The sequence below is a fragment of the Daldinia childiae genome (genome assembly GCF_008694065.1).
Source record: "Daldinia childiae strain JS-1345 chromosome Unknown Scaffold2, whole genome shotgun sequence".
Taxonomy (NCBI): domain Eukaryota; kingdom Fungi; phylum Ascomycota; class Sordariomycetes; order Xylariales; family Hypoxylaceae; genus Daldinia; species Daldinia childiae.
Genome location: NW_022984643.1, coordinates 5,393,041 through 5,414,259, shown reverse-complemented (window position 1 = coordinate 5,414,259; position 21,219 = coordinate 5,393,041). Strand labels below are relative to the sequence as shown.

Here is a 21,219-nt window from a genome sequence, read left to right as displayed (position 1 = left end):
GAAAAAAAGGGGAGGACGGGGGGATATCAATTACTTTGGTTGACGACGTTTTTATTTATTTATGGTATATGGCACGTATGTATTTCATAGCATGAAAACTTATTACATTGAAATCGAATTGTAGCCCACGAATCAGTGCACGCCAGCGTAAGAGTTCTATCCGTCGATCTCTATGGCGTGTCATACTACTGGGCGTTTAATTCGTTTCCGTATGAGGCATGAGTTCGCGATGTAAAGTTGGGGGAATGGGGGCTTTTATGCTTGGGTAAATATAAAATGAAGTAACAAATACCTCTAACGTCTGAATAACAACAATATCGAATAATAATAATAATAATAATAATAATAGTAGCCCGTAAATAAGTAAGTGGCCATTTGTTGCTTTGGTTTTGACATTTGAAAATGCCGCTTCCATCGATTGAGCATAACTACAGAACTTACAGAACTTACAGAGTATATCAGAGCTTACAGAGCTTACAGAGCTTCTTCCCAGGCCAAAGCTTCCTATCCGGATGCATACTTACTTTGGTGCGCCTTTTCGTGATCCTCCTCGTGATCTACCCTTGTGCTCTGCTCCGACGTATTAGGTACATGCACGTATATACGCACTATACTACATATATAGGTAGTGTTGGTAGTATATGTAACATATAGTAGCTGATTGTAGCTGATTCCCTCGTCAGGGTCCGATTTGGATTCTCTATACTATTGGTTCGAGATGAATGGAGCTATTCGAAATTGAATTATCACCCTTCACAATGCATTTTCAACAATGCGCCTTTCAACACTTGAATTATCGAGCCCCCTCAATTAAGGACTGGGGCTTGATTTTTACACTTCGCCATCTGGACGCCTTAAAATAAACAGCGCTACGGATGCGTCGGTTGTCATTTTGCATGCTTTTTTTTTTGTGTGTAAGACTTAGGTACATGATCTAACGGTTATTGCATTTAAGGTTACTCACGGCGTATTCATCATTGTGAGTATTTGATGAGAGAATATAAGAAGATAAGAAGATTATTAACGACGGCAGAAGCAACTGCCGGTTCTGATATTCTGAAACTAGCGATCCGGTTGCTGAGGGTTATTGAGGACCATTGAGCAACCCACCAACTAAATTCCGCTCGTAAAGATTATAGGTACATGTAGACTTTGATACATGTAGATTACCTACATGTATCTAACATAAGGTACATGTTTCAAGTACTTGGTGGTAGTACCTACCTCTTACATGTACGCAGCTTGCACGGCCTTACGGCGGTGAAAAGATACTTACCCCAAAAGCTAAAGACTGTACCTGTTATCGGTATGTATTACATGTGCGTAAGTACCATATCTAAGCCTGGGCAAGGTGACTTCCCTTCGGTTTCTTCAAGCGTTGCAGGCTACAGGATGCAGTTATACATACATAATTGTCAGCCACAGTTGCCTTAGTTCGTTTGTCCACTAAAAGTAGGTACCTAGGAGTAAAGTACAGGTTGAGCCCAGCCAGTTTGACCCAGCCAGCAAACCAGCAAACCAGTGGACACTTGCACCCACTTTCAGCGCGCCAAAAACCCAATCAGTACCGGGGTCGGTCCTGCCCAGCTTCGTGAGGCGCGCCCAACCCCATTCCAGCCCATCCCTCCTCCACTCAGCCAAATTCGTCCACCGCCGTCTCATTCTTCCTTTTCTCTCTTCCCCTACCGAACCTAACCACTAACTTTCCATCTTTCCCATACACCCACTCGCCGTCGTATTCGACTGAGACGTGTTACTTGACCGGCGAAATTAATTCGATATTCGACGGCCACGTCTTCTGCTTTTATCTTTTCCCTCCACCCTCTCTCTTACTATTCATTCCATCAATTTCCCATTTTCCATTTTCTTTGACGCCAGTAAACTGCTGGTTACAGCTACTACAAACGCCAGTTCGTCAGGTAAGACAAGCATCTCCTTTCTCCGTACTTCTGCTCTCGGTCGGAACCCTCCATTCCATTTCAAACCTCAGTCGGGTATCAGCAATCGCTCCAAGTTCTTTTATGCTTGAGAGTTTGAGCAGTCCATTTATCTATTTGTCTCGTCGGCTTATCTTGCCCTGCCCTTTGATTTTAAATCTAAACGCATTTTACTTTGCCACTCTTTTATTGTCAGAAATCGTCGCTGTTGCTTTTGTACGTTGCAAAACCATCTTGAATAATTCATTTCGGAATGCAAAATCAAATATCTATAGTTGCCTGCTAGGTAAATATCGTCTTACTAATTTCGATTCGAACAGGTTGACCATAATAGTTTCGATAAACCCTCATAATCGACCCAGCGAGTCGATTTAAACCACAGAAGCCCGGCTTCTGTGTTTATCTAATCCACCTTTGTCGAGCTTGGTAGCTCAACCCCAATAATCAGCATGACTACTATGGTATGTCGTTAATTTAGTTATCATGATCATATCTGGCGGTGGATCGTGCTATGGATTGTCTTGGTTCTCGTCTAGATAGTGGAGACCGAATGTCGGTGTGCGTTGATGGGGGTACCCCCTATAGTCAGCATGAAGGCGTCTTCGGAAGCCTGTCTTGCAAAACTTTCGTTGTATTCCGAGCATGAATACGGTTGGCAGGTGAGCTGACTGGTGCTGACTTACTGCAGGATCTTCGCGTCGGTAATAAGTACCGTATCGGTCGAAAGATCGGTTCCGGTTCGTTCGGTGATATCTATCTTGGCACCAACATCATCTCGGGTGAAGAAATCGCCATTAAGCTAGAGTCTGTCAAAGCGAAGCACCCTCAGCTCGAATATGAGGCTCGAGTTTACAAGTCTCTTGCTGGTGGCGTTGGTATCCCCTTCGTCCGCTGGTTTGGAACCGAATGCGACTACAATGCCATGGTCCTAGATCTTCTCGGTCCTAGTTTGGAAGACCTGTTCAACTTTTGTAACAGGAAGTTTTCCTTGAAGACTGTGTTGCTCCTCGCCGACCAACTAATTTCCCGCATCGAATATATACACGCTAAATCATTCATCCACCGTGATATCAAGCCTGACAACTTCTTAATGGGCATCGGCAAACGAGGTAACCAGGTCAATGTTATTGACTTTGGTCTTGCCAAGAAATACCGAGACCCCAAGACTCACTTCCATATTCCTTACCGTGAGAACAAGAACTTGACTGGTACTGCTCGATATGCCTCCATCAATACCCATCTTGGTGTTGGTAAGTAGTTGTTCTTTGCTGATGCCCTCGTAATAGAAACTAACTAGCGCAGAACAATCCCGTCGTGATGATATGGAGTCGTTAGGCTATGTGATGCTATACTTCTGCCGAGGTTCTCTTCCCTGGCAGGGTCTCAAGGCTGCTACTAAGAAGCAGAAGTATGACCGCATCATGGAAAAGAAGATGACTACACCGACCGAGGTCCTTTGCCGTGGTTTCCCCAACGAATTTGCCATTTACCTGAACTACACCCGTTCCCTCCGATTTGATGACAAGCCCGACTACAGCTACCTCCGAAAAATCTTCCGTGATCTCTTCGTCCGTGAAGGGTTCCAGTACGACTACGTCTTCGATTGGACTGTCTATAAGTATCAAAAGAACGCCCAGGCAATCGCCCAGGCGGCCGGCCAGGGTGAGAATGAAGACGACAAGGCCCGACGAACCACTGCAGCAGCAGCAGGTCAGGCTCCCCCGTCGGGTACTGTGAAGCCAAACGCGATTCCCAGCTCTCGCCGTAAGGTAATCGAGCGCGGTGTTCCCGGCGTTGACACTCCAGAAACCAACCGTGCCGTCGGAGGAAGCGACAGGATGTGAGTGTCTCGCCAGCCCAGCCCAAGCATTCCTAGTAAGGAATCATTTTTCCTTCGAGTTTGGTGTGATTTACAGCGCTAGACGGAGGAATTGCTGACACGATTTGCTGACACTTCAGTTTGCGGTAACAGGCTGCGATCAGCTTCCAAAGGCCAGGGCGCTGGCTCTGGATATGCATCTGGATCCTACCGACCGAAATGATTCGACGGCATTTTCACATTAGTGATAACTGTTGCGTTGTAGCGGGCTTGACGCATGTTTGACCTGCACAATGGAAAGTAACTCGGAATCGTGGTAACCTCGTCAATCTTCCTCTGCATTGGCTTTGGAACGTCCGTCAAGGACCTATGCCTATTATTATCGGATAGAGGACCTCGCACGATCCCTTTCATATCGTATGGATTGCTATTGTTTCCGTTCTTCGATGACTCCCGGTTTACGACTCAATTCCGTGGCTCGAACAACCTGGTAACACTAGAAGGCGTCGATTTGTGCTTCGCGCACATTCAACGTTCTTCTTAAGTGTGGCTAGGTTTGTTTGAACGGCACTTCCGGCACTCTGACTTGTTTGGGGTGTCGTTGTGGAATTAAGTCTTATCATGGCATGTCAATCTCAATTCTTCGCTTTTCAATAATGCGTATGAATTAGAGGATGATGCCTACCCGGAGCCTGGGCTTCTTCTACTTTCGAAACTAATATCTTCATGTTTCGAGTTGTTGATGCTCCTTCGATGCGATCGATTAGCCTTTCTGATATGACGAACTTCTTTGGTTTCTTTTTCGCTTCTTCGATGGTTTCTTTTCGTTCATTTTCCCATTCGGATTTTGCATCGTTATGCCAATATCCACTCCTGGGGATGTTGTAATGAAGTGGGTGGGAGTTCGTCTTGGGGTGTTCAGCAATATCAAACGCCAGCCTAATGATGCTCCGGAGCTTGTTGTCGCCTAAATCCGCACAGGCCAGATCTTGGTCTTGAATCTACGATACTAACATGGGCGGAGCTAACAGCTTACGTACTATGGTTACATACTATCGGCCTTACCGTCAGTCGTGGTGAAATCTCAGCCCGTGGTCGGAAACAATCCTTTTCCAGGTTGAGGCGGATTAATAAACATGGGCGGTGTCTTCCGCACGTTTAGCCAGTAGTAGTATCCACGAACCTCCGGGCTCATTGACCTTACAAGGCGTTAGAAACAGGACGTTTAAAAAATATTGCGATACTCGACGAAACGAAAGACGCAGTCTAAGCTCGCGGTAGATTGGTAGCGTCGGTGAAGTGCACTCAGGAAACATTGATGGAGAGGGGGGTTTCTGCGACGATGACGACAGACATACACGCTAGGTAGTTACACAGAATGAATTATATTTGCATTATCATTGGTAAACTTGAATTCGTAACAATGGACGAGTTGTGACTACGTAATACTTCAGGGGTTGGTATAGTAGTAGACATGCTCAAGGTAAGGGGTGTATTTCGACCAATAGTAAAGGGAAGTCTTGTGATAGAAGCGGCTATTCGGAGAGGCTGTGCACATTCTCGAAGATCACATGGCCTTGAATAGTCGCAGAGCGCCTGACATGGGCAGGTTTTTGTCTAGGATAAGATATATATGTAATATGGTCGCATACCTGATCACATAGCCCTATTTTGAATGGATGTAAAAATGAGTGAAATTATATAAGAGTTGGCAAGTGTCGTCGAATTCGTAGGGGAGGAAAACAAGATTAAGTACCTCCTGGTGTTCGTCTAGCACCTATTTAGCCATCTACCTAACCTAAATACTCGTATAATACCGGATTCGGAAGGACCCTGAACATCCATACCCGAGAATTGGATATCGATGACATAATATCTATTACGCGGAAAGGAAAGAGGGAGGTTTCAAAAACCCCGATATCTTGGAAGAGAAGGTGATACAACATAAACTTAACACATTAGAGCTTGCAACTTTTGGAAGATCAAGGTTCCATTCTACAAATTCACATTACAACCCTGACTGCACACCGAAACACCGAAACACCGAAACTTAGCTTTTAATTCGTCTACAGAGATGGATCCAGTTCCGACGTTGGACGTCTTCATACTCACCTTCAATGCTGCGAAGCACCAGATTAACGTCCCCGTCTTTGCTCGACACTTATACAATGCATTCGCACGGAACGCTTCGAGTCTTCCAGAGTTGGTCGTCATGTAAGTATCATATAAAATGCATTCATTAGGCGACACATTGAGTAGTGTGTTAAGCAATACTTCATTTTTCTGATAATTAATTGTCTGTCTAGATCCCTCCAGGAGATGGCACCACTGGCTCAGGCCTTAATTGGCTCCTACATGCTCAATCCTTATTTCCAACGATATGAGTCGGCCGTAAATATTGCCGCTGCTAAATTCGCCGACGGGGTAGAGCATCTGTATACGCTAGTGACTGCGCGCAATGTTGGTATGACAGGCATTCTTCTCTTCGCCCGCGACCCAAACACGGTGAAGAATCTACGGGCTACGGTTGTTGCCTTTGGCGCTGGTGACATGCCTAATAAAGGAGCTGTGGGGCTTCGGATGCATTACAACAAAAGGAATACGGATGGCTGTTTATTAGCATCGACCGAACTCACCTTCGTCGGTGCTCATCTGGCTGCTATGGAGTGGAATCTCGAAAAGAGGAATAAGAATTGGGAAGCTATCGTCTCTGGCCTCGTATTTGAGAATCCTAAGGAAATTGCAGAAAGTCAGGCGACGCAGTCCACTATTCGGGGTGACGATGACTCCGAAGCCCAGCAAGCTCTACTCCCGCAGGACACAACCGAAAAATCACTGCACGATATTTCCATATATAAGCCCGGCGCCCACCTCTTTGTTGCTGGAGACCTAAACTATCGTATATCCAAGAGTTCACCAACTTCGGACTCAGTCTTTCCTGATACTAATCCTGATACTGTGAATTCTAATCACTTCTCGCCTTTCTTGGCGCGCGATCAGCTTACTGCAGAGAAAGATGCTGGCCACACACTACACGGATTGAGCGAGGCAGAGATCCTGTTCCCACCAACATATAAGCTAGTAGTGTCCCCAAAACCAAAGCCACACACCGGGCTTGATCGCATCGGGGATGACGAAGACGACATGGATGAAGTCGACTGGTCGTGGGCTCTTCATCGATGGCCCGGCTGGTGCGACCGCATTCTATACCAAGAGATACCCTGGTGGGCCAGGGAGACCGTCGGCGATAAGAGTATGAAGATACTAGATTATAATGCGCTCCCCCCCGTCAGATCAAGCGACCATAGAGCAGTATTCTTGCGTGTAGAGGTCCCAATGCTTGAGCATGATTGTCTTATGCCGCCCGAATCTGCTCTGGAATCGGAGTTAAGAACAAAAGGTGACAGTCCCCTACCTGTAGACCCTCGGATCAAGCTCCCATTCCCAATCGACTTTCAGTCTTGGGAACGCCGAGCTTATATCCAGAAATGGGAGCCAACTATCGGTTGGTCAATGCTGATCTCGCAATCAAAAGAGGGTCTTGTGGTATTCGTTACTCTACTCCTCGTCGGCCTTGGTACTTGGTGGTATAGGTCTTGGTAGTATTCGGCTTTGCTACGCCTTACAGAACGCGCGGCTGGTTTTCTAGTAGGCTGGCAAGGAGTTGGCTGGCCACGAATAGGCTGGCCACGGGTTAGAAAGACATGGTCTGCCTGCATGCTAAACTGTTACGCTTGAATACGGTTACAGTTCGTGGACGATTTGACCGTGACTATGGACCTATGAATAGTTCTACGGCATCGATGTTATCTGTTGGTGGTTATTCTCCTCCCTTGTGTCGACTTTATAGTAGCAGATTATAAGAGGTTTTAGCACTATTATTTTTAGGTGAGTTTCCTGGAGGGATACATGACGGTAATCAGTGGTGGTTATACCCTTATATGAAAGACTAAAGGCGTTTGGCCGTATATACTTTAGATGGCTAGAAATACTTTAGACTTGTACGGGGAGTTTACAGGGAGTTTACTAGGCGTGCAAGCTCGTGGAAACATGCCAATGCCAAATACGATGCAAGAATATTGATAATAATAGCTTCCGGATACGGAAACCGACGCCACCAACATCATCATGAAGCAAGTCTTTGTTGGTTTTTCTAGCTCTATAAACCTTTATGTCCAGCTACTTTTCACAAAGTTATTCAATAGCATTGTATCATTTAGCACACCTTTTTTTCCTCCTTAGAAGCGATGTCAGATTCCCTAGCACAAAGCTTTATAGAGCGATCTCGCTTTGAGCGTCAAGAAGAACTGGATCGACTAGCTCAGGAACAGCACGTGAACCTAGGACTGATTCTGGGACTGTCTTTGAAGATTGGTAAAAACCAATCACATGTCGACTACGCAGGCGGGTTAGACAGCAATAGAAAATGGGCGGACCTAGGTAAGTTGGTAAATTTATCACGATGGGAAGTCAAGTTGGGTCACCAAGAACTGGACACAAAAGAAGTAAAAAGCAAACCCTCGCTTAAAGACGCACTCGTAACTGCTGCACCGGCGGAAAAAAGCCAGAACGCTGCTATGGAGCGGAAGAGGAGGAGCCAAAGGAAACACCACGACTATGCTGGTATACTCTCCCATATCGACATAGCGACTATTGCATCCTTTACATTTGGTATCATGCAGGCTCGCTACAGGCTCACATCCGTCAACGGTTCATCTCCACTACAACTACCCCAGGTCGACGGGCCGTTCTTAGGGTCGGCGCATATCTTCTATTCAATCGTGTTTGCCGGTTCCCAGGACCACGAAGATATTAAGTGGATGATTAAGATCCCTATCAACGGTACGCCGGATATATGGGATGGACTATGCGCCGAAGCGCTCCGTACCGAAGCACTTGTGCTCTATATGCTTCGCACGGAGACCGGCGTGCCGGTGCCCGCGATCATCGACGCCGATTCTTCTCCTCATAACGAGATTCATGTTCCCTATCTAATCATGGAATACGTGACTGGTCTGACACTGGATCAGGTCTGGTTTCACGGGGATGACGAGAAGGGGATCAGGGTAATAAGGAGTAAGGTCCTGCAGAATCTAGCGCGGGCGGTGCTTGAACTTGGGAAATACGAATTTAAACATGGGGGGGCTCCAGTCTTCGACAGTAACGGGATGCTCACCGACGTAGGACCCTCGAGGGAGCTTGACATACAGGCCATGATAAACCGCTGGCTTGACAACGAGGACTGCGAGAGAGTACCTCTGTACACCGCAGTAGGTCCCTTTGGAAACGCGAAGGAAATGTACACATCACTTTTAGATCAGTACCCATGCGACACCGAAGCAAATATCGGCGTCGATAAATTACTTCGCCTCCTCGTAAATCTTGTCTCCGAGCCCTCTAAGCCAAGATCCACTAAGGGCAAGGAAAAGGCGAGTCAACATAAGAAGGGATTCGTCCTTACACACCCGGACCTGAGCATGCGCCACATCATCGTGTCTAAAGAAGGCGATATCAAAGCGATCGTGGGCTGGGACGGCGTGCACGTTGCGCCGAGATCACTTGGTAACGAGACTTTCCCGCCGTGGCTCGTCAGAGATTTTAATACGTTTGCGTGGCGCTGGCGGCCGTCGCCAGTGCTCTAGAGGGGGAAGGGGACATATGAGGAGCCGGAAGAGAATCGATATGAGGATGCGCCGTGGATATTGAAGGAGTTGAGGGATGAGTATGTGGGTATTATTCGGGCGTTGAAGGAAGAGAGGGGGGATAATATGGAGGGAAGTATAGACATAGACGTAACAAAGCAGTCATTGTTGGCGCTTAGCTTGCGCACGGCAGCTAGGGATCCGAGGTGCAAGACTTCTGTCCTAAGACGAATCTTGGAGAAATGCTCGCGGCCTTCGGAAGAGTTTGATTTCGAGCGGATTGTTGATGTATTGGGTAGTGGAAGACATCTGAATGGGTATATGTTTAAATGCTTGGAGAGAAACTTTAGGGAGCTTGTGGATCGTGGGTATGTTAGGGGTGCTATTGTTTGGTGAGTGCTGCGAGTAGGATATGTGGTAATAATAATAATACTAATGATAGGTTTGCTTATTTACCTAGGTAGTTATCATTTAATTTGTATGATGTATTCGGGGAGGATGGATGTGGTCGATATACAGAACCTAGACAAGTGTTACACTAACCCTATTCGGTTGAGATTAGGAATTAAACTATAAGCTGTTTATGCGAATCAGAAGTCTCAAGGGCAAGATGGCCGAGTTGGTTATGGCGTGAGGTTAAGGTCACCTTAATTCCTACATCCTCATGGAGCAATCCGCGTGGGTTCAAGTCCCACTCTTGTCACGAATTTTCTTTTTTTTTCTTTTGTAGATTTTGGGAGATCTTCCGTTTTTTTTTTTCCTCCCTCGTTCCCCTACTCTTTGTCATGATATATTTTGCCATCTTCCAAGCGCTACCCGAGGATCAGGTTCGAATTCAAATATCATATTGCTGGTTCATTTTAAATTCGCAAATTTATTACGTAATGCCTCCAGTTGCTAGCTAATAATACATGCTACCGGCAGCACAAGAACCATGTTGGCTGGAGTTCTTGAAGTGGTTGTGGTGTTGGGGACGCGGGGTGTATTTGCTACTAAATACGCCGATACAATATCGATTCAGTGGTGGGACGTCCATAAAAGTTAGGGTTCCTACAACCTCATATTGCTCAATAAAATAGTTAAGCATGTTCGTTTAAGATCAAGACCCGAGTGCCTAGGTTGAGAACAAAAAAAGGAATCGTGAAAGTATATAATTGGGATTATATTGACCCTACCTAGGTAATAGGTGGAGGGTTGCTGACTGATATCATAGTTTTTCGAATTCTGGGGTTCTGGGGTTCTCTTCCCCGCCATTGGCCGTATGTAGCCGGGTTTATACTGCAAGTTAACCGTACCTTGGTAGGTAGGTACTACCTAACCTAGGTACCTAACCTATCTAACCTATCTAACCTAGGATTGTAGGTACCGAGGGAATAAGGTCGGCCTCCAAATTCACCGGCCCTACGTTTCGTTTCGTCTTCTTAATGAAAGCTCCCTCCTAGCCTCCAAAACTCCCCTTGGAGACGTTGGCCTGCAATTTGTTGAGTCCACGGCCAATGCAAGATGTCTTCAGTTAATCGTAGTCTCCTATCAGCCTCCCGCTCGTTACGTTTACAACCAAGAACCATCTTGCAAAGAACATCACCATTAAGTGTATCCTCGCGTGCAACAACAGCGAAACTTGGAGCTACGATACGATTAAACCACCCCGCCTACACCCGCTCTCCTGCTTCGTCTTCCCCATTCTCAACAACTACCACGCAACGATCCGCTCCCGCCATGCCTCAAGAAGGAAGAGAATACGATCCTGAGATCAAGGATATTGCCAATTACGTGACTAAGCCGATTGACTCTGAATTAGCTGTACGAGTCCTCTATTTCATATTAAACCGTATCGTGAAAATTGGTGGGGTACGCAATTAGCTGACATATAATCTGCAAATAGTTTGACACCGCACGATGGGTTTTCCTTGATACTCTAGGTTGTGGACTTGAGGGTCTACGATTTAAGGAATGCGCTAAGCTACTTGGCCCAGTTGTCCCAGGAACTGTCGTCCCCAACGGTACTAGGGTCCCTGGTACCGACTTCGTTCTCGACCCCGTCAATGGTGCCTTCAACATCGGTGCTACGATCCGATGGCTTGATTACAATGATTGCTGGTTAGCCGCAGAATGGGGCCACCCCTCAGACAACTTGGGCGCTATCCTGGCCGTTGCCGACTGGGTTAACCGCACCAACAAAGCTGGCGGCAACCTAGCCGGAGGCAAGATCTTTACCGTTAAGGACGTTCTCGAGGGCATGATCAAGGCGCATGAGATCCAGGGTTGTCTGGCACTACTTAACTCGTATAACAAAGTCGGTCTTGACCATGTTGTGCTCGTTAAAGTTGCCAGTACCGCGGTTGTATCCCACATGCTCGGATTGAGCGAGAAGCAAATCGCCGACGCCGTTACCCAGGCTTGGGTTGACGGACAGAGCCTGCGAACCTATCGACACTCTCCGAACACCATGTCCCGAAAGTCATGGGCTGCCGGCGATGCTTGTCAAAGAGCCGTCAACCTTGCGTTGAAGGTCGCGAAGGGCGAGCCCGGTATTCCTACTGTATTATCTGCGCCTGTGTGGGGTTTCTACGACGTCCTGTTCAAGGGCAACAAGTTCGAGTTCCAGCGTCCTTACGGCAGCTACGTGATGGAGAACGTTCTATTCAAGGTCTCGTATCCAGGTTCGTACATTGATAAACCCACAAGGCTGCCACCTTGCTAATTTGCCTTCTCTTAGCCGAATTCCACTCGCAGACTGCGGTAGAGGCTTCCCAGAAGATTCACAACAAGCTGAAGGACTTAGGTAAGTCTGCAGCTGATATTAAGGGTATTACCTGTAGGACACATGAGGCTTGCATCCGGATCATCGACAAGCAATTCAAGCCGATGGACAACTTTGCGGACCGCGACCACTGTATCCAGTACATGTGCTCGGTTATGCTCGTATTCGGGCGCTTGGAGGCGACCGACTACACTGACGGCGGCGAGGCGGCGACGTCCCCGTTAGTTGAGTCGCTCCGCCAGAAGATCAAGTGTGTCGAGGACCCGCAGTTTACCAAGGACTACCACGACCCGGAGCTACGTACTATCTCTAACGCCCTGACGGTCGAGCTGAACGATGGTACGATCCTGGATGAGGTTGTTGTTGAGGCTCCTCTAGGACACCGCCTAAGAAGAGAAGAAGCCAAGCCGCACATTCTAGCCAAGTACAAGCGACACCTAGGACCACATTTCTCTGAGTCGCAAGTTAAGGAGCTTATCGATCTAGGGATGAATGGCAAGAAATTAGAGACTACGGCTGTGGACGAATATGTTGACAAATATGTTGTGAAGAACAGCCCTTTTGTCTAGATTTGCAGGATATTTAGAAATGCGTTAGAAGTCAAGATATATACCATATAAAACATCTAGCCTAGGGCCTATTTTTGTTAGTACAAGATGCCACTATGTGATGGGTGTTTTTTTTTTTCTTTTTTTTTTCTTAGAAAAGAGAAAGGAGAGATTAATGCAACAGCGTTACCCAAATTATGAACTTACATAACTTAAATCCGCGGGTATTGGAACTTCCAATATAGCAGGTACCTAGGGATTGTGCACAGCCACCCACTTCATACAACTGAAAGGAGCCTGAGGCGGGGCTTTGCCTCTGTCCATTTCCCGTCATTCCACCAACAATCAACAATCTGCTACCAGTCTTCCGAGTAGCCGCAGTTTAACAGTAACAATACATTTTTCTACTTTCGCTACTTATCTTGATATTGTGAATTGTACAATTGGAGAGTCAAATTATTTTAACAAGATGGTTACCCTCGATCGACAGGAGATTATTGCGACTAACAAGTCGCTTCGTCTCATCAAGAATGTATGCTAGCATTTAGCTAAGCCTTCCCAAGCCTTCCCAAGCCTTTCCAAATCTTCCCTCTAGGTATTAGGATAACTGTGTAGAGAGTATCCTTGTCGCTAACTAGTTTCCAGGAGCTTGAACATCTTCTTGAGAAGGGGGTTCTAACAGACGATGTGTTCGACTCAATTCATAGAGCGCTTCCCGCAGAGACCTCCCTCTCTGGTGCGCCTACGCCATCAACGCGAGGTGCCTCTGTCGTTTCGCCCCCTCCAGGTCCCCCACCGCAACATACACCACCTGTTCATTCCATGGCCAACTTAGCAATCAATCAGAACCCGACTTCCACTCCCGCACCTCCAGCATACAGCTCAACCGGTCCGCCCTCGCTCCCTTCGCGCACAGGGCCTCCTCCTCCACCCCCATCGAAGCCGATCATCGCCCACGCGAAGGCACTCTACAAATACCAGGCTGCAGATGATCGAGATCTATCATTTGAGCGCGAGGATAAGATTGCTGTATACGAATATATGAATGACGACTGGTGGATGGGACGCAACAAGCGGACGAACGCCGAGGGTATCTTTCCCAAGAATTACGTTGAGATAGACCACAGTGAGAAGTCAGGTTTCTACGCCCCGGCTCAACCGGTATACGCTACAGCTACCCCAGGAGATAATGGCGGTTATCCACCGCCGCCGCAGGCCCAAAACCCGTATAATGCACAAGTTCCCCCTATGGCGGTGGCGCAAGGAGGTGGTAGTCCCAGTACGCCCGCCGAACCGAGCAAGATGGAGCAAAATGGAAAGAAGTTTGGTAAAAAGCTGGGAAATGCTGCCATCTTTGGCGCTGGTGCTACGATTGGTAGTAATCTTGTAAACAGCATTTTCTAAGTGAGGCTCGTGACGACCCTCGGGTTTACATGTTATTATTGTGGTTGATGTTGCTACTCGTAACAAATTATAGCAAGATTGTAATTTGTAATAGCAGTATATGCCTAGGTTAATGGTATGCGGGCTAGTTCTACAGGGTTTCGGTTTGGTTGTTTTGGGATGATGCGATTTATATTGATCACCTATGTAGATGCAAATAATTACATCTTCATGACCTGATAGTTTTTTCGTCGAGTTTCTCATGTGTTACTCAACCCGCGTTTAATAAATATTATAAACAGATGGACATATATTATATACCTAGGTGCTTATTAACAAAGTCGGCAGTACCGGGAGTGGATTTTATTGGTAGAGGGGAAAACGGGAAACGGGAAACGGGAAACGGAATACGGAATACTTCATCTATCTATCGATTAAGATGTAGGCAGCTTTATACCTTATTTTAAAACTTTGGGTACCTACATACATTAACTACACTTACCTACATAAAGTTATAAATTATTCACGTCCAATGTCCTACATCCTCATTCGTTATGTCTACTAAGTCTAGATTCTGTCCTCTCTGCGATGTCCTAGTTGATGTGTGGTTAACACCTGATGATAATCTTGCAAATCCCGACTATCGTCTTAATTGGTTACAAGAAGTTCGAGCGTGTATGTATGAAAAAAAGAAATAGTTTCAGTCCCAGTCTCAGTCTCAGATCATAATACTTAAAACCAAAAATCTCACCTTTCTTTTAGTACGGACTACGGAAGAACTTGAAGGTTCTTTTATAACGGGAACTGGATGGCTCGATATAGAGGGAAATGTCATCGCCCCCGTCGAGTATGACAGTCACTATCGTAATTACGAACCGCTGCAAGATCTACATCAGGATTTCGCGACACATGAAATCGGTTATCCACAATGTGAACCTGCCGAGTATTGGTGTTATGTCCTCCACGATGCCTGCTGGAAGCTTCTCAGAGAACGTGTTGATCCGAATCATGAGGTTCCTGTTAACAGCTTAGCACATCATCTCTTTGCTATACTATTCAATACCCCCGTGAGTGCCGAGAGTGAGGCTTTAGTACCTGGCCATAACTACGGACACGCCAGTCAACTCCACCCACGCGAAGGAGAAGTCCATGGCCGCTATTTCACTCGTGTGAATTTGACTAGTTACTCATTCATCACGGGCGACATAACTGAGGAGTTTGTACCTGAAGAGGAAAGTCTTGAGAATGAAGCCAAATACTTTTACGCTTACTTGGCCAACTCTTATACGAAACATAGGAATTACTCTAAGCCAGATCCTTTCTTACTTCTTCCAAGCGAGCTTATCGTGCTCATCCTTGCCCAACTACCAAGTCGAGATGTTTGCAACTTACGGCTCGCTTCAAGATACACGGCTGATCGTTCCTCTCCAGAGTTCCTTGATCAGAAGTTCTGGTCTAGCCGGTTCGGCCCGGATTTTGAAATGGGTTTCGTTTTTGCCGGCCTTTCCAACTCAAGGCCGGCTGAGCCCGCAGATTGGCGGGCGCTATACCTCAAAGCTGTATGTGTAGAATATTTCTACAAGAACCACTATATTTTCTCTTGAAATTGCTTGCATCTTCTTCTTCTACCTTCTTCTACCTTTACTTTACCCGCTACTTCAATTACCTAACGATACTTGGATACGTAGAAAGGAGCATTGAAATCAGAATTATTCCATGGCTTAAGAAACCGACATCGCATTTGGCATATATTTCAACATATGACCGACGCCTTATACGTACGTCTGGCAAACGACCCGTGCGGAGATGACCCCCCGTATTGGAACTTGGAGCCGTTCCCCCAAAGACCAGTGTTTGCAGAAGCATCCTTTTATTCTTGTAGCACAACTATAAAGAGACCACTGTCTTTGAGCTGTAGGCTCTTTAGGCGCCAAAACCTCGTTTGGCCTCATTCCCTGGGTTCCATACCCCAACGGCTACGGGCTTCATTTGTTTACTCGAATGGAAAGACATATATAAGCGGTTTCCATTTCTTAGCTGCTAATCCAGGGGACCCTGCACCGCAAAAGGTCGGATTTATTAATCCGCGTAAAGGACACGAAATATCTTTGGAGCCTCAGAGTTCTATAGAGTATATCGAGGCCGTTATGGAGACGAAAGGTTTAGTCGGATTGCGTTTTCATATTCGAGGGATTCAAAGCTCATATTCCGTCTCGATAGGGGACATGGAACTTACAGAACCTCAGAGCGGGATAGGCAGACTAACACCAGGAGACAATATGCAGTGTGTCGGCTTTCATTTTGCTCTTGACGTACGTTAAATCAGATCACAATAATGCATGAGAGAGCTAATTCTTATTACAGGCCTGCAAAATCATCTCTATCTCACTTATAGAACAACCAGTCCCAGCGTCGTTGGCCCCTATTAATAGCAGAGCAGTTCCAGTCTCTCCCCAAGAATGGTGCGCTGGAGAAATATGGAATCCAAGCATTCCGACGGTCCATCCAACATGGCCTTTTCCTGCTCCCCTTATCACACAATACTTCAACTTGTGTCTCAATATGGACTTCGGTGGAACTGATGGAAAATTACTACAATCACTGGTCAGAATAGATGTATTCATGGGAAAATACCCCTCAGTGTTCACGGGTATTTCATTCATTTATAATGATAGGAGTGAGCGCTTCTATGGGCGCAAGAACTTCAGGAATAGTTTGGACGAGATAATTGAAACGCCAGCAATTCGACAATGTTTCCCAATTGACGGCCCGGGCGGTGAGGTTATAACTAAGATCATCGCCTACTATTATCCGGACACAGTCCAGGCCATCACGGTACGATCCACCCATTTCCCCTCTTACCCTTTCCAGATAGAAGACGGCAGTGCTCGCTAAATGATAGGAAATTGCTTACGAACCAATATTTGTATTAGATTACCACCAGCCTAGGAAGAGAGAAACACTTTCACCTCTACGGTAAAGAATATGGAGAAACTGAAGAGAAAAGCCATGTGCTACAAGCTGAACCTGGGAATCATTTCACGGCATTTTATGCAAAGGTCCATGTAAGAGATGCGCCACTAAATCGTATTGCTTGCCTCTGACTAAATACGCCACTTCAAGTCGCCATTGGGGCACTTCCTAGATTTCTCAGCACGACGTCAGGTTATAAATACGGACTCGCAACTACCTCTACTTGGGAATTTGGGCATTACACACTCTATTCCTATCACCGCAGAGACATTGGATTCAGCTCAGGATATGTTAGCATATCCCAGAGGGTTTGCCATCACCGCCGCAGACTTTTCACGCCTTCGGAGAATTCGTGTTTCAATAGACAATATAAAGGAAATAACTTCACCGAGACATATAACAGGTCTCTGGCTCGAATACGATAATTCTACTATACCAGTCATCGTAGGGCAATGGGTAAACGAATTAGATGCCATTGACATCACTCCAGGTGACCGGATATCGGAAGTAATAACATGGCACGATTACACAAATCCCTATAAACGAATCAAGTATGGCCCGCTCAGGAGGCTACGAATAGTAACCGCCCGTGGTGTCAGCAAGGAATTTCTAGAAGACCATAAGGGCGGGGAAATATGTCTAGAGTATCGAGAAAACCCATATGAAATTCTGGTTAGTTTAACTATAAATACTACCTAGAGACGATATGTGTTGCTAATTGGAAAGTAAAGAGTGGCATCCTTTGGGGTTATAATCATGAAGTACGTGTTTCTATGTTATTTCAAAAATTTCTCTAACCTTCCCTACACGTACTCCCGGGCTTCTTCTCAATGTAGATAAGTTGCTCCCTGAGAGCTCATGCAGTCTAGCTGCTCCTGAGACGGCTCTTTATTCTCTAGTACAGATTATGCTAACGTATTTTGCTGTAGTGGGACCATGTCCGCATCTTCTACACACCAAAAATAGACGCATCCAACACGCAATTGCTCATAGGTTCGGCTGGCTACCTACTCCCTTCTTGGTCAGTCGTGCAGAGGGCGTTTATGCAAGAGACGTGTGAAGATGGTCGCCTAAATCCTGCTATAGCTATTGAAGTTACTTTTAGGCAGATTACCAACGAGATATGTGGTCTCAGCCTTATCTACGAAAATGGGAAGTTTCTGACACTTGGTATCGGAGTAAAAGGGGCAACAAGAATAGATATTCCTGCCGACGAGAAATTAGCACAAGTTGAGATAGGAGGTACCCGACAGAACCATATCCTATACATCAATGTGAGCTGCACCACCTCTTGACTTACTCTAACCGCGAATCAAGGGTCGTTAACGATAAAATGTTTTCCAGTTTTTGACAGCCTCCGGCCGGAAAATAGACCTTTCACGGCTGAGTGTTGAAAATATCAATAAGCGCGTCGTTAATCGGACCATATATATCCTTGATCGATCTTGTCCTGGTCGACCTAAAATCGCCGAAACAAAAGTTTATCAGGTTCCCGAGGGAGCCAATATACTCACCGGCTTTTGGACGTTGCCAAGGAGGCGTGGAGGTCTCCGCTACGGCAGATTTGGGCCAATTTTCGAAAGTATCAGCGATAAGAGGCTAGCAGGACTGTAAATAGGGGTAAAGCGACATTCAGTAAATCAAGTAGCACGCATACTTTCAGGCGACTTAAAATGCAGGTACCTAGTAAGAGCATACATAGAGCGTTAGGTGCGTAGATAATATTTCCTATAAGAGAGTGCCTTGGAATCGATTATTGAGGAGAGCTTCTTCTTAGAATCACGGGCACTCACCCTCTAAGTCTATACTTGGTGATACCCATAACATGATCAGTCAGAAAAATAGTAACTAGCAAATTAACGGGATAAGCACGGATAAGCCGACTAGGATTGTATCGGCTGCCAGCATACTCTTGGGCGTTTGCTACGAATACCACCCAAATAGTAACAAAACGAGTATAGCCTCACTCTAACCGATATGAAAAATCGAAAAAGCCGTTTGCTTTGGTAAAATTACTAAGACGGGCAATTCCATCCAGTCGAGATGGCCCGTTTGGTTTATTCAAGCAGCTACGAGACTTGTTCGCGTGCGTAGGTGGCTGCGGGCGAAACCTCGCGATTTTTCAAGTCGGGAACTAGCGTGTGAGACAGAAATGAAGCATAGAGAGACGACTTCGAGCGATCCGAGTCAGGAAACATCCATACATTCTACGAGTATGGCGCACGGATAGCACAGCTCTATAGATAGAGTAAGTATAAAACCGCTGGATTTCACCTCATGCAGCTGACACAAGACCATACTCGGCAATCCGACTTATAGCTATTATTCTCGAATAACGCGATCTTTTCAAGTAATAAATAGTAAGTTGGTTTTAATCACCGAGGCCAATTGTTGCTTGTATAAATGTAGACAATGGCTGGTCCCTGGCGCGTTCTCTCGATATAGTATAGGCTAATAACTTCGTTTAAAGGTAACCAAAATGCTCAAAGCTTTTGCTACAGCAATTCGACACTTGCTTTCAAGAGTCAACCTCGGCGGCATTCTATATTTCCCCTTAGTTGGTTGGGATAGCAGAAGTATAACAAGCTATCGATTCCCAAGTGTACTGCGGGAAGCATCAACGGGTTTATACAAATCACGTCTTCCTCCCCAGCCGCTTATCATCTTCATATTGGGAGCGCCTGGTACAGGGAAAGGTACAATTTCAAAGTTCCTTAATGCGACATTTCCTAGTCTAACTCACCTATCCTATGGCGACTTAATTCGTTACGAGGATAGAATCCCTGGCTCTTGGGTCAGTAGTTTCCCGCGGCGTGAAGGGACCGACAGACCAAATACCCCTGCTCGTTCCGCGGTCACATTGCTTCGGAATACGATTGAAGACGGAGTAGCGCGGAACGGGCAGTTGGCTTGGCTCGTGGATGGCTTTCCGCGCCGAGAACAGCATGTAACGGAATGGGTAGCGCAGATGCCGCGGGCCCGTTGCATACTCTACTTGACCTGTCCTCCCGAAGTCTCGTTTGCACGTATACTTGGACGGGCCTCGACATCAGGGCGGCCGGACGATGCCAATAAGGTGGGAACGCGGGAAAGAATTACGCGTTCTATTGCGGAGAGCGAAGCGATGCTCGTCGCCCTTGAAGAGTCGGGCATGCAGATAACTAGAGTGGATGCTAATAGGGACCTTGAGACTGTACAGGAGGAAGTTCTTCAGGAAATCCGGGTAAGTTTACGGTATTGTATTAATGCAAACCCGATAACAGCTTTTTAACGAGTTTGTGAACAGAACTTCTTGTATGACTAAAAAAGGCATTCCATAAAAGAATAATAATAATACTAATGCGATGGATATGTATGTATAAGAGGTGATAGAGAAGTGGGTAGATGAGATGAGTGCCCAGAACTCTATGAATGACATGTGCAACTGAAGACGGCGAAACGCGATCTGGACTTAAAGTAGCTTTGACAGGTTTTGCTAGTCGGGTAAAACAAGAAGAAATTTTTTTTGTAATTGTAATAGAAATATGTGGATAGCGAGAATTAAACACCATTCATCATCATCTTGATAGTTAGGGTAGTCGAGGAAAAAAAAAAAAAAAAAAAAAAAGAGGAAGAAAGGACCAATATTTTCCATTATTTGCTATTGTCACCCAAAATAAAGCTAGGATTCATCCCGTAGCTTCAAAAAAAAAAAAAAACCCTCTATTAAGGCCTGGGGGCGGATTAGGTTGGCCTCTCGGTCGGGTGAAGCCGGGTCGCAAGCTTGATGGCTCTTAACGGCCACCCCGTAACATTCCAACAGGTAGCAGGGCTCAGCTGGCTCGACTGGTTGACCCCTGATCATACGATAATCAATAGCATAGTGATTCAAGAACACGCCACTGTAAACCCGCTTTTTTCTCCTTCTTTTCATTTTTCGCCAGAGGGAGTTATCCGCCTAAGCGTAACGGAACTGTCCAAGCTATTAGGCTTGGTCTGATGAGACGAGAATACTTCGGATCTAATAGTTCGAGCATGGTTCTAGTATGATGGTCGAATAGCTTGTGATTGTTTTTTTTTATTACTCGACTCATCATGGCATGTATGTATAATATACTCTTGGCCTCTGTATATAAAATGGGACATCGGCCTAGGAGATAATCTAACTACACAT

The 21,219-nt window shown here is 46.0% G+C and overlaps 6 protein-coding genes across 6 annotated transcripts; all 6 read left to right on the top strand.

Moving 5' to 3' along the window:
- Positions 1-2,386: 2,386 nt before the first annotated feature.
- Positions 2,387-3,979, top strand: GL218_02337 (Casein kinase I like protein hhp1; the record flags this gene model as incomplete). Its single annotated transcript, XM_033578846.1, has 4 exons — positions 2,387-2,398; positions 2,626-3,187; positions 3,240-3,777; positions 3,910-3,979. 4 exons carry the CDS (start codon positions 2,387-2,389, stop codon positions 3,977-3,979), a joined length of 1,182 nt encoding a protein of 393 aa, XP_033439250.1.
- A 1,851-nt stretch (positions 3,980-5,830) lies between these two features.
- Positions 5,831-7,359, top strand: GL218_02336 (Type I inositol 1,4,5-trisphosphate 5-phosphatase 12; the record flags this gene model as incomplete). Its single annotated transcript, XM_033578845.1, has 2 exons — positions 5,831-5,970; positions 6,063-7,359. 2 exons carry the CDS (start codon positions 5,831-5,833, stop codon positions 7,357-7,359), a joined length of 1,437 nt encoding a protein of 478 aa, XP_033439249.1.
- Positions 7,360-8,432: 1,073 nt separating this feature from the next.
- GL218_02335 (uncharacterized protein) lies at positions 8,433-9,398 on the top strand (the record flags this gene model as incomplete). Its single annotated transcript, XM_033578844.1, has 1 exon — positions 8,433-9,398. One exon carries the CDS (start codon positions 8,433-8,435, stop codon positions 9,396-9,398), a length of 966 nt encoding a protein of 321 aa, XP_033439248.1.
- Positions 9,399-10,901: 1,503 nt separating this feature from the next.
- Positions 10,902-12,731, top strand: GL218_02334 (2-methylcitrate dehydratase; the record flags this gene model as incomplete). Its single annotated transcript, XM_033578843.1, has 3 exons — positions 10,902-11,201; positions 11,284-12,061; positions 12,118-12,731. 3 exons carry the CDS (start codon positions 10,902-10,904, stop codon positions 12,729-12,731), a joined length of 1,692 nt encoding a protein of 563 aa, XP_033439247.1.
- A 448-nt stretch (positions 12,732-13,179) lies between these two features.
- On the top strand, positions 13,180-14,114 carry GL218_02333 (LAS seventeen-binding protein 1; the record flags this gene model as incomplete). Its single annotated transcript, XM_033578842.1, has 2 exons — positions 13,180-13,242; positions 13,356-14,114. The coding sequence occupies 2 exons, from the start codon at positions 13,180-13,182 to the stop codon at positions 14,112-14,114; spliced, it is 822 nt and encodes a 273-aa protein (XP_033439254.1).
- Positions 14,115-14,647: 533 nt separating this feature from the next.
- On the top strand, positions 14,648-15,697 carry GL218_02332 (putative f-box domain containing protein; the record flags this gene model as incomplete). Its single annotated transcript, XM_033578841.1, has 2 exons — positions 14,648-14,768; positions 14,856-15,697. 2 exons carry the CDS (start codon positions 14,648-14,650, stop codon positions 15,695-15,697), a joined length of 963 nt encoding a protein of 320 aa, XP_033439253.1.
- Positions 15,698-21,219: the final 5,522 nt, after the last annotated feature.